Here is a 14,091-nt window from a genome sequence, read left to right as displayed (position 1 = left end):
TATATATATATTCATGTATATATAATATATTCTTGAGAACCATTATTAATTATTAATTAAAGAAAATTCATCTGTTGCGCTTGCTATCGTCACTTTACAAAGTAAAAAGATATCAGACAATCTAATATCTTGATAATGGAACTATAGCATCTATTTACAACTTGTATGATATGGAAGACAAATCGTATAAAATCAATAAAAATTTGAATGCGAAAAGAAATAAATATCCAATTCTAATATTTATATATAGCTTGCACTTGCGCACATTTGTTTACATATACGTGGATGCGTGCAAAATTCTTTGTGTCGGCTCTTAAATTATTTCAAATGGGACATTTAGGTACACACGAAGTATAGAAAACTTTCATACACACTCTTTTTTTCTTTTTTTAAAAAAAGTTTGTCAGAATACACACACATACACACACACACACACACACACACACACACACACACACACAAAATGTTAAAATGGTTAAAATAACATTTTACACATAACTTTTCTCGATTGTTTCATATATAAAAGCATTCAATATTCAATTGGCATTTGTAAAAAGTGCGATTATTCTTTTCTTCTTTATTTCGTGTTTTTTGGACGATTTCGTCATTCATATTAATTAACAAAATAATTTTTACGGTATAAATAAAATTAAAGATTTAAGAGAAGAGTTGTAGGATAATGCAAATATAGTAACGTAACTGTGCACGTAATTAAATAATATAAAGAAAATAGTTTGATAGTTTCAACATGATAGTTTCAATTTCCATAGAATGATTTAACTTTATTAGTTGTCTTTTGAAAAGATATCGCACTAATTATGTGGAAAATTGGGTCCCGATAAAATTAGTTAATTTTCATATGTAATATAATCTATAATGTTATGAATAGGTGTTACAGATACAAGACTCATTATTATGGATAGCCTTTGAGTTAGGTATAAAATTTGTGTTCACATCTTTGATAGCACCTTTTATACATAAAAACTGATCCATTATTGAGCCTTATGTTTATGACTGATTTCTCTCACTTTCTCTTTTTTTCTATTCATCTATCTGTAATATCTTCATCTTCAACAGCCTCAATACGTATGTAATATAATTTTATACAGATTGAACAAAAAATTAGCGGATTAAACAATTTATATGTATCATTCTTAGCAATAAGAAAAAAAAAAGAATGATTTCGCACAGTTTAAAAACAAATTTTAATTGGCATAGATAAATTTATAATTTTCGTATTCTCTTTGAGATAGTGAGTAATATATTATTCTCTTTAATAAGATAGAAAGACTTTTAGATAAAATATTATCTCTGAAAGAGAATTTTATATATACAAAAATAAATCGCGCAAAAATATAATTAAACAAGAATACAAAATTTTATTGTCTAAAAAAAAAACGCTACATTATCGGCATTACATTAAATTTTAAAGTTTGCCTCTTATTAAAGAATATTTCAGTATATATATATTCAATATTCAGTATATATATATATATATATATTCAATATTCTGCAATATATATCTTCAAAATCTTTTCCAATCAACGAATATATAATTGCTAATCAGGTACACGATATACAATATGTTACAGGCGTAGCACGAGATGACTAGGAAAATTGATTTAAAACAATTTGCTTGGCACGCCATTTACGGAACTTTTGAATAACCATTCGATTCACACGGTTCAATTGACTCGCAAAATAGAACGCACTGCACGTTCGTATTTATTATGTATGTACAATGTACATATATAATGTAACAGATAATGCATTGGACCACATAGAGAACTTCCCCTTCTACTTCTATACAACAAATATCGTTTTGTATTTGAGGCGGAATATTATTTATTTATTGATAAAAATTATATTTGATCAGAAATAAACGAATCACTAGCTTAAATGATTAAATATTATTAGGTAAATTTTGAATTTCCATTCAATTTCATGCAAAAATAATGGATTTCTTTTTACTACACCTAATATTAATTTAGATAAAGTGATAATTCGTTCGAGATGATCAAATATCGATTATCGATCGATAACAAATTCAACATATCGCTACCTTTTACATCAATTAAATATTGTTTATTAAGTTGAAACACAGTCACTGAAAATAAAAAAAAGCGATAATACTAATGACATAAAATATTCCCTTTCCTCATCATATTGTAATTTGAAAACACTTTATACTCCAATCCAGTATAGCGCCGTACATATCTGATAATCAAAACAGTCTTTACTTAAGAACATCGAGCTTTCAAATTCTCAGAGGGAGGTGATTTTAATTTCATTCAAAGATTAAAAATATAAATTACTTTGAATTTGATCTAAGAAGTATATGAAAGAAGTATAAGAAGTATATGATTATAAGAAGTATAAACAAGTATGACAGGATCAAGTATTAAAAAAGATAAAAAAGTACAAGACTTGTGCAAGTAAAAAAGTAATATATAAATAGCTGTATATATTAAATAATATTTTAAATATTATTTAATATATACAGCTATTTATATATTACTTTTTACGTTGCCTCTTGCGAAAAAAATGTTTTAAAATGAATTATAACAAATTATAGCCCATATAGTACTAATTACACGAATAACTTGGTTACATTATCGAGTAGCACATTACGAATAAAAGAAATTATTAAAAACATACGTGACTTATTTGACAATAGTATTTCATACGTTTTGTATTATATGCGATATATCTGGAGTATAAAAACGTCCTACGTATCACATAGTTTTCGCACACTCTCTAGATCTTGTTCTTCTCTTTCTTTCTTTCTCTTTTTATCCTATAAGCCACAATAAAAAGATTTTCAAATTCTTTCGAGAATTTCGAGTTCGATATCGCGACTGAAATATCTCTCTAGTGCAAACACGCGAGAAAATTCGCAGACTCTTATTTATTTTTCGAACGATTCAAACTCTAACGCCAATACCGTTATCGCTTTTGATTTCCGATACGATGTCAAACGTGGGAGTACAGATATCGGTGGGTGTGGGAATAGCAAGAGGTGCCAAACGCGGGTTCCTCTTAACCGGCGACGGTTCCTTCAAGATGTAATCCACGCAGGGTCTGACGCGTAATCTATTCGAATGTACAGCCGGTTCTACTCTAAGAATCGTGCAGGATCGCGTCGAGGGATGCTTGACACGGTGCACCGATTCCGTAGATTTACTTTGAAAAACCGCTTCTACAGCACACCTCTTTAAATTCATTGTTGACATCGAATTGTACGCCAAACGAGCGTCCCGCTCGGAATCAGGCGTAAAGACCGGCTCGTAGCTTTCCTCGAAAGATGTGAATATATCCGAGTCAGGCATGGATGGCGCGCTGAAGAAGGACTCGCGCAGAGATGACGTCAGAGCGTCGGGACACATAAAGGGATCCAGGGAGGTGAGATCGTTGAGGTCGCTGCCGCTGTTACAAGTCTGAAAATCGTTGACCGAATAAAACAATGGGAACGCAATTTGATGCTCCATCGCGGCGCTCGATAAGACCTCTTGGCTCCTAGAGGACTCGGACCACTTTGAATCGGATGGACGTCTTGAGCTAAACCTGGTGGAATCGTGCTCGGCGAAGATGGGTTCTGATAGTCTCGTGTCTCTACTTTTGTCCGAGTTCCTCAGCAGTGCCTCGAAAAGATCGATCGGCTCCAACGTCGACGTATTACCGGAGGATACAGGGTCACTCCTTTGACACAGAATTTGATCATCACCTTGTTCGAATGGTTCGCTCAAGTCCTCGATATTTAGTAATACGGTCGGTACTATAGGAATTGAGCGTCTTATGGGCTTCTGATTGCTTCTTTTATTTACAGGCGAACTAGTGCGTTGCGCGATGATGTCCATGACAGATCTCGGGATCTCAAGACTCTGCGTCTCTTCGGCCTGAAGAGACGCCGCGGGGAGAGGCTCTATGGGACTCGGCGGTTCCGAGTGTATCGTCGGAACAACCAACGAATCCATCAAATTGAAAGGCTCCAACAGAGTTACTCGGTGCATTACTGGATCGCCGATTGCATTAATCGACTCAGAATGCTTCAACGCCTCCAATTTTTTATGAGTTTGCGTCATGGTTTTGGCAGTAAAATTTATTATGTGCGCGGATGTACGCATATTTCTCGATGGTGAATCTAGGTTAATAAGATTGGCTAATTTGTTCGACGTAATAGTTAGGTGCGGGAGTGCGCTTCGTTTCAAAGTATCCGTCTTGCAGCTTGTCTTATTAAGCGCCGACGACGAGGAGGAGCAGCCGTTTCGCAGTTTATGTTTCAGATTCGGATTCACGCGTCCAAAATGGCGAAACTTGGGTCGCGAACGAGAAGAAGCCTTGCTAATGGCTTCTTTCTGTTGATCCTCCATCTGTTGACAGAGCATCATCGCGTGTCTCGCTAATGCATCCTCGTATCCGTGATTGAGATTTTGCACAGAGCAACCATAGCTTTCCGTGTCGTTATTACTTGTCGGAAAGAGTCTTGTGTCTACTTTGGAAGTATGCACCGTTGCCGCTTCGAGATTCGAATCTGACATGGTCATCAAGTTTGGATTCTGTCTTTGATAGGTAACATTATTTACGCGGTACATTACTTGATTCGAATTCTTCGTGTTTACTACGGAAGTATCAACATTTAGTATCGGATCCGATAGGGCGTTCAATTGAAGAAACTTACGATTGCTGTGTGAGCCGTCGCTCTTCAAATTCTGATAAGATATAAATTTCTCCGATTCGAAAATCAATGGCAAGTTATTCCTGTTTATTCGTTTGTGATTCAATCGTCGGAGATGCCTAATCTTGTTGAAAGTCGGATCCAACAAATATTTGAGATTTTTTATCTTGTCAATATTGTGATTGGAGTCGATAACGTGATTTCGGTCGATGATGTATCTTGGCTCGAGCATCTTCGTCAGGTCGTGAATATTTTCCCCAATGATGTCGCCCGATCGACTGCTGCAGGACGCAATATGCTCGTTGTCATGCTTCTCGAGCGAGATATCGGTGTGTCTACCTGATATTTCTAAGCATCTATTCTTATAAAGAGCCTTATGGTGTTTGGTAGTAGTAAAGCAATCCTCTACGGGCGGATGCCGTCTGCTTTCATTGCTCTCTTCATCATAATTCACCTCGGCCAGTTCAAGGTTCGTGTTGGTACCGCATCTTGTCGGTGAACAGCCGTAATGGCCCGGCATCACACCAAACAAAGCGACCAGATCTTGAGCAATTTTTCCGGCAGCGATGCGCATCTCACCGTGATGAAAAGCATAAATCCATGGATTTGCGCCGCTGTGCGCAAGGATTGGCAAACCTAGCCACACTACCGCCCATTCCGATAGGATGTTGGTTCCGTAGAAAATGTCCACCAGCATGCAAATCTAGAAAAAGAGAAAAACCATGTTAAAAAAACTGCCCTTAGACTGCCTCGTATGTTTATTAACATTTTCTTGCGATTCTAGATCTGTTTCTTATTCCAACTAAACTGCACTACAACTTTTGTAGTGCACTTTTTCTCGCTTTCGTTAAATATCAAACATGTACCTATCTCTTACTTTAAGTTCCAAAAGTTACACTAATACATTAGTTCAGTCAGAAAACAGATCTTTCATTTATTTATAACTGCTAGAATTACATTATATGTAACGAGAATTGATTTTTGTAATTTTCTAAATTATTGTATAGCAAAAACGGAGAAAAAACGTTTCGAAATCGATATAACTTGCTTGCCGCATCAGCTCATTCAAATCTGTCTCACTTCATCCGTATAAAAATTCATTGTGTATCGCGAATCCTTTTAGATGTGGTAAACAATTATGCAAGAGAAAAATATAAAGATTATTTCTTTTAAAGGGGAGAATGGGAGTATCTCCTATATACAGAATGTTCGCGGTAATGATTGCATAATCCGCAATTTTTGCAATAGATAACGAGATATTATTGTAATTTCTAAAGATTGCCGAATAAACGGATAAAATCGACGCATTAGATAAGACACTTAAGATATTTTACAAAGTTCTTTTCTTTATAAAATATCTTAAAGATTTTTCTTAAAGAACTCTTAGAGTTCTAAGATATCTTACAATTACCTTATGCATCTATTGTTTAGACATTCTGTTGACATTGGATAATTAAAAAAATTGTGAAAATTGCAAAATAGTAGAGGATTATTAGTTTAGTTCGCTCTAATTGTTTATGAGAGATTATGTGATCATCATTACACACACCCTATGTATTATAATTTGCAGATACATATAAAGTGTTCTAGAAATTTGTGACCAAATTTTAGTATCGTATTCCTTAAGGATGAAAGAAGGTTATGCATAGGTCCGGAAACTCTTCCTTTTTGAGATATAAACACTTTTTTATGTCAAAAATTTGCTTTACACGAACAGATACCATACAAAGTACATAAATACAAAGTAAATATTATAGAGCAAGTAATACTGTTATCCGAGACAGTAAATTAGTTTCTATCTAAACGTCGCATAGTTAAGATAACGTTAGATAATAATTAGTTAAGATAATCATCTAACCAAGATGATTTATTCCAATATCGCGCAAGTGAGCCGATATTCATTTCATGTACGGACGAGCTAATGGAAATTTCAGAGTTCATCGTCGATGCGAAGTATGTATCATGATACACAAGGAAGTCATTTTCAGCTTAATTTCTTTAAGTTACAAATCTTTAAAATATTCTCTCGCAAACAAAAAGTGTTTATATCTTAAAAAGGAAGAATTTCTGGACTTATAATATAATATATATTTATATGACGTATTTTTTTCATTCTTAGTGACATTAGAATATGGTACTAAAGTTTGGCTTCACCTATTTCTGGGACATCTTGTATATTTCACTTATTGTACCAACACAATTTACATAATGTGATCGACGCGCATGATTCTTCAGTTAATTATTATTATTATGCTACTATTATGGTATATAATTGGACACTTTGAATTAAATTTCATTTATCTTATTTAATAAACTTTTCACGTTAAAAAGAAATTCAATGCACTGGGAGAAACACAGTATTTTCCCATTTTTTTTTCCCTCTTTTATTCACGAGGGAAGATTCATATAAAAAGTAACAAAAAGATCACAAAAGAGCAGTATCGTTTCTCTCCTTTCTTCATATCTAGCAATCACAATAAACATGTCCTATCATTTATAATAATTTTACAAGTTACATCGATTTTTTCGTCGATTTTCAATGAAATCTTTGCTCCCTTGTGAAAATGAAACAAGTTGAAGTCAAGGGAATTTTAATATTGTTTTCCAATGTCTGTTTTTCAAATCATCTAACAAAAATTTCAAAAAAACATCAATATATTGATGTTTAATCTCGTAAGCTTACCTCATTGTTGTAATATCAAACAGAAAATTGAGTAAGAAATATATTGCTTTGAAAAAAATATTCCTTTATAGGTATGTACGTATTTCTTCAAATTCTTTCTTGATAATAATATTTAATGAGGCGAATACGGTCACGATATATCTTTCAAACTTATGTTTTCTCTCTTTCACTTTTTTCCATTGAACATTCTTATGTATCTTTGTGGCATAAATAGATGATACGGAACTTTTTTATCTTTTGCAATTTGCATAGGGGAAATATGCATGTGCGTTTTTTACTAATATGGCCGTATCTCATTAAAAAAAAAAAAAAAAGAAAAAATTTTTCTATAAAACAATAAATATATGTTAGTCACTTGTAATAAAATTCAAAATTTGAAGCACGACGTAAGTTTAGTAATTTAGTTGATAGATACAATATATAATAAAATCACAAAAATATGAAGCAATAGAATCAACATTATAATAGATTTAAATTTCCTATTTCTTCGGTATAAGAAGAATGTGGCAAACATGGCGACAGCAAAATGTCAATCCATGGTAACATATAAACACTACAGACGAGATTTTAATGATTTTAATCCATCTGTAAGGGGACACACTTTTTTCACTCAAATGAAATTTCATCCTCAAATTTTTGTGTGTGGCACAAATTACAATTTTTATTAAATAAAAGTTTTAACAGCATTGAGTTAAATACCTATTTGGCAACGTAGTAGAGATACTGAAAAATAATTCTGAATTTTTTTAGATTTTTTTGAAATCTAGAGCGCGCAGTAACAAAATTTTAGCTAGACAAAAAAGGATTCAGCGAGTACCGGTGAAGTAAATAAAAATGTGCCTACGAAGGATACGAGACATATGTAACTCCATAATACTGTGATCACAGTTTGAAACTTGGATTTATATCAATGTGATGTAAATCAAAGAAAGAAAGTTACATATTCCTTCAGTAATGGAAGCTTGCACTCACTTGGAATGGAAGCCACAGAATAAAAAATGCGCCAACCGTGACTGCTAAGGTTTGTCCATAACGAGGTAGTGCCAACGTCTGCGTTTGATGTCTAAATGATAATTCCACTGTGTAAATCGCACGTGCATGTGCACGCGCGACAAGATAGACGTACATGTAGCAACCCAATAAAACCAGGGCGCTCGGTGCCCAAACTGCCACGACCAGAAACACTCTGACTGGTGGTAACACGGCCGCATCGAATCTGCAGTTTCCGCTACAGAGAAGATAAATTAATATCAAAGATTAATCGCCCTAGAATTACAATATATCTATGGTATTACTCAATATCTTTCCAATATTAAATACTAATATTCTTTCTTTGTATTTTTATTTATTATATTTATGTTTTCCAATAATTCATTAAATTAAAATAGAATTTACAATTGTGATAATATTGTACCGACGACCTAATACTGTACAAGCTCGTGTGCTTTATCAACTTTACTGCAGGTAATGAGTTTTACTTATTGTTAACTCACATTAAAAGTGAAGTTATAAAATTGCTGTGTTGTTGTCAGTAAAGTAAGCACTTTATATAATGATGTCATTATCTAAGTACTAAATATATAAAATATTCACATGAGTTTATATATGTAAGTATATATAATATTAAGATCTGTTTTTTATTGCACTCTCTCTGGAACTGATGCAATAATTATTATATGTGCACCAGTTAAAAAAAAATAGTTAAAAAACAGATCTTTTAATTCAGTATAAGTATCATTCGTGTAAAAATGGAAAGCAACCATTGCTCCCGGATTAGCGGCGAGAAGTAATACGCAAATCAGAGCGAGAGCGATTATATTAATAGAAAACTATGATATATCGCTCAGCATAATGATCGTTCAGCGTGATTATCTACTGGGAATTCGCAGCAAGTATATACAATATAAATTTTCGATTATACCTATATTCCATTGAGTCGAACGCAGGTGGGACGCGATCGGGACGGTTACAATTAATTAGACATATAATTGATTTGACTATTGTTGTAGCTGAAGTTGTTGCCGCGCCGCAATCGATTACCGATACTGAACTGTACCGAACGGAACAGGTGAAACTCATGCGATTTGGCGACGTTTTTGTAAGTATTTATTACTGCATGGCATATATAATCGCAATGAACTCAACTCCGTAATATTTATATCGATCATACATTGTAAATACTGTATGGCGTCTCTGCAATCTGCGCGATGATAATCAACGATAATTCGCTGTACCGCGTGCCGCGCCTGCGCCATCTCGCTCGCGCCAACAAAATTCATTCGACTGAACATTACTGACATATAATAGTGATAGTGACATTCGCGCCGCGTCGAAGGCGCATAAGTCGATCAAATTCGGCGCGCGACATATTTTCGAATATATTGCAAGCTGCCCTTTATATTAGATCAGAAATCCAAACAGGTGAATCTCTCGAGAATAGAGATAGAATATCGCAAGCGTATACTCTGCGAATGATATCTCTTCGATGATTCGATGATCATTCATTCGCATTATAATATCATGCCTGAATAAATTCATGAATAAACCACCGAAAAGTAGGGAATACTTCCAAAACACACATTCAAAATTGCACATTTTCAGATCACCGAACTTGATGAAAAATCATCGCAAAAAATAAAAAAGTCTTTTAAACTTGAAAATTGGACCGTTTTTAAAAAAACCTGACCTGGCCGTTTTTAAAAAAATTTTCTATCTTTACAGTTCTGTATTTTAACAATTAATAATCAGGTTTGGCTTCAAAATTGCGTTACTAATTGGTCAAGAAAATCATAAAAAAGTTTTAAAAAAACATTTTGTAGGTAGGTAAAATTCTGTCTACTTTATTATACCATAAATTTTTTGAAAAAAAATTTTTAATCAAGTTACAGACTTACTGTTGAATGTACATACATAATTTTGTAGAACGTAGTAATGTTATCTTTGTTAAGATACAAAATTGGATAATGATAAAGATAGCAATCTTTTTTGAAAAACAGCTAAAAGCGTTAAAGTACAAATCTTAAGCTTTAAAATTCCTTTTTTATTTTTTTGATTTTTCCAATGATTTTTCACTGTATTTCTGATAATTGTACAATTTTGAGCGTTTTGAAAGTGTTTCCTATTTTTTATTGAATATTGTACATGCAATATATTTAAGAGATTATTATATTACGTGTAATGTAAAATATACAATAGATCTATTCACATTTAATATATTTACGATATAATATATTTGCACTAACCAAATATAAAAGATCTATTTGTTAAATATAATTTTATAAGTTTATTAATAAATATTTAATCTTTGAAAATAATTTAATATTGATGTACCACATTTGATGTGAAAAGAATATAAATGCACAGATTAAAATGTGCACTTTAATGCAGATAAAAATGATTGACGGTAAAAACTATCAAGTAAAATTTATATAAGTACAATTTTTATATTTATTTTAAAAATATTCGATGTGATGTCTCCCGATTAAAAATTATACGCGACTAGGAATTAATTATATTATTATACTTTAGTTATTATTCTCTTTAAGACGATCACTTCTGATACTGATTGTGAGAGAGAATATAAAATTAACGATAAGAAGGTGAATATATTTTCTTGATTATCATGCAAATCGAGGATAACGGAAAAGTTACATTGTTTAAGAAAATGTAACTTTTTTTTTTATGAAAATATCACAGACGCATTCAATAAATTTTACTTTATCGTCCGATTATATGATAATATGTTATTATTATACTTTATTTCCTAATTTAAAAAATAATAAAAAAATACAATCGTTTTATATGTACTTATTTTTTGATGGCTGTTCAATAAGTATAGACACAATGTTGTTGTCTAAACATAAAACTGTAAATGTTTTAGGATGTATTAAATCCTTTAATCAAATACTTAATTTGTCTGTTATAATGAAATAGTTATACAGAAAGTTAGTTGTAAAGGGAGAGTAAATAATGAAAAATTAAGAAAGATGATAATTTGATTTTTATCACGATGCAACGATATATCATATGATGCGTAATCTTATGCAGCGTATAAACATATTTTTCTGGATTTCAGTTATTACTTCAACCATGTAATTCACTTTCTTCGATATGCCACGTGTCACAGACTTAAATACATGCATCTAAACCATCATGTAAATAGTGTCAGATAGCACTTTAATAGAATTTCTCACAGCTCTATTCATAGAAACATAGTATAATATATTGCATTCAGAGTTGCGTTTAAAGCATAATCAAAATAATAAATGCTACTGATAAACGTAAAAGACAAAATTTTTTAAATTTCAGTCAACGAGGTTAACATCGTTTCATTTTTTTGAGTAAGTCGTTTGAATTTATTGTTCAACCAACTTTGTTAAATAATATTCTTTAGCAAAAACATGATAAATTGAAAATTTTACATTACATTAATTATCGTGCATTTTTAAAATATCGTTAGTAATATACCGTATACCTATTTTGTGAATTCGTCACTCGCTACAAAAAGTGTTACGATCTTTCTTTTACAGAGAAATATACTAACAAATGCAGGCGCGTTTTGCTTGCCGATATATAATTTAATGGGTACCTTCAGTACTGCTCATTGAGCGCTTAATGAGCTCTTGCACCTATTTGGTTTATATATTTGGAATCTATATCTATCGGAATATGCCAATTAGATGCAAGAACTCAGTGAGCGGTTGTAGTACTGAATGTCCAATTATTCTGATTCGTATGGAACAAGATTAAAATGGAATTCTATACTGGTAAAATTAATTTTATTTTGGAAAATTTTAATAAAAACGAATTATACTTTATTTTTAATATACTTTAAATATACTTTATTTTTAGCAAAAATGCGATTAAAAATTTTACATTACATTAATTATATTATGCGGAATCATTGTTTTTCTCCTTTTTAAGTTTTTTTTGTAAAAGTTTATTGATAAAATAAAAGATAAAAAATTATAAAACAAAAAGAAATAGGATGCAAAATTCGAAGCTCATATTATTGATAATATTCTTGATTTACATACTCTTGATAATACATTGATTAAACTAAAAAATAAACGGTTCGTATATTTTATTCCATCCAAAACCTGAATTAAACATGTATATAGTTTTACTTGAGATTAATACTTTGCAAATTGCGCATAAAACGCAACAAGCCATATATATATATATATATATATATTTATTTATTTATTAATTAAATGAATTGCATTTGATTTGCGTGCCACATATATTTTTATAAACTGAAATTTACACAATTTTATTTTAACTGAAATAGTGAAATGTAAACATATACATATATAATGATATATGTATAAACATTAAGTAAATATAATTACCTGTGCGATTGCATCCCTCCGATGATTTGAGTATAGATGAGAGGCGAGAGGCCAACAGCGATCGCATATATCCAAAAGACCGCGATGTATTTTTCTACGCTGCTGTGGGTGATGATGTTTTTATATCGCAACGGTTGCGCCAACGAAGTCAAACGGTCCACCGCGATGGCCACGGTAACTAGGACACTCACACTACAGAGCGCGATCGCAATGCAATACGGCACGATGCAGAGAGCGGAAACGCCGTTTTCTGGTAAACCGGAGAGCTCTAGCTGTATCCCGACTGGCATAAACACGCCGATCTATCAATAAAAACGAGCAGATCATGCATTTATCGCGAATCTAAATGAAGATGCGTTCGTAATTGACGTGAGCAAATAAGACGTCAGCGAATAAGACACGTTTTTATTATACTACTTATACACTACTTGTACAAGAACGATACAAATGATAAGTAAAAGACTTACCCCAAAATCGCTAATAGCCAACGAGACTAAAAGACAATTGGAAGCAGTCCTGAGTCTTTTGTACCTGTAGAAGGCTGCTAGGATGATGGAGTTACTGGTAACGGTGATGGGCGAGAGAATACACACTATGGAGATCGCCAGAATAACTGAGACCGGACTGATGTTCAATCGTGTGTCAATCTTGGTAACGGTGGGCATGAGGCTAGTTAATTCCCCAGCAAAGGTAGTAGTAGTGGACGATCTGTATAGCGGCGTATCTGTGACGAGCGTTGACATTGTCACTCTCAACAGCAACAAAAGAATTCGCACTTATTCTCGTCTACGCACTTTTCTTCGGGTTAAGTTTTTCTTAAGTTATACCCGCACTTTGCATCATACGGCCTTGCGTCATGACGCTAACGTCATCGAGATTGTCATGTCGCAGTCAGTAATACGAGATTGGTTGAACAAATTAAATTGCTTATTGCCTAATGCGATTAACTGGTTAAAAAAGTAAATAAAGCATTCTTTATAAATAGATATCAATCATACACACACACACACACACACACACACACACATATATATATATATGTATATGTTAACGATTCAGTTATTTCATCGGGACGACGAAATGTTTCAACCAGAGCACAATGGTCATAATCTTCGATTTTCGATTTTGCATTTTGGATTATCTTTGGAGGAAAATAACTTTCTGACACTGTCGTAATTTTTCGTCTTGGACAATCTTTCTACTTTATTGAAGAAGCTCTCGAAACTCGCGGCTAAAGTAATTGAACATGATTATTGATCTGTTGATTTTAAATAATTATAAGCTGTCATAACGTCAAGCTTTGTATCCATTGAGAAACGGAAATGACTTGAATGTGGAAATACACAGAATATTTGATTCATCTCTCTCTCTCTCTCTCTCTC

The 14,091-nt window shown here is 32.6% G+C and overlaps 1 protein-coding gene across 1 annotated transcript; it reads right to left on the bottom strand.

The window, feature by feature from the left end:
* Window positions 1–2,924: 2,924 nt before the first annotated feature.
* Window positions 2,925–13,541, bottom strand: LOC108690648. The gene is made up of 4 exons (XM_018198041.1): window positions 13,177–13,541; window positions 12,710–13,011; window positions 8,331–8,586; window positions 2,925–5,378 (listed from the first exon to the last, which is right to left on the bottom strand). The coding sequence occupies exons 1-4, from the start codon at window positions 13,450–13,452 to the stop codon at window positions 2,925–2,927; spliced, it is 3,288 nt and encodes a 1,095-aa protein (XP_018053530.1). The 5' UTR covers window positions 13,453–13,541.
* Window positions 13,542–14,091: the final 550 nt, after the last annotated feature.

The sequence above is a fragment of the Atta colombica genome, unplaced genomic scaffold (assembly GCF_001594045.1).
Source record: "Atta colombica isolate Treedump-2 unplaced genomic scaffold, Acol1.0 scaffold341, whole genome shotgun sequence".
NCBI lineage: Eukaryota > Metazoa > Arthropoda > Insecta > Hymenoptera > Formicidae > Atta > Atta colombica.
This window is presented reverse-complemented; position numbering and strand designations above follow the sequence as displayed.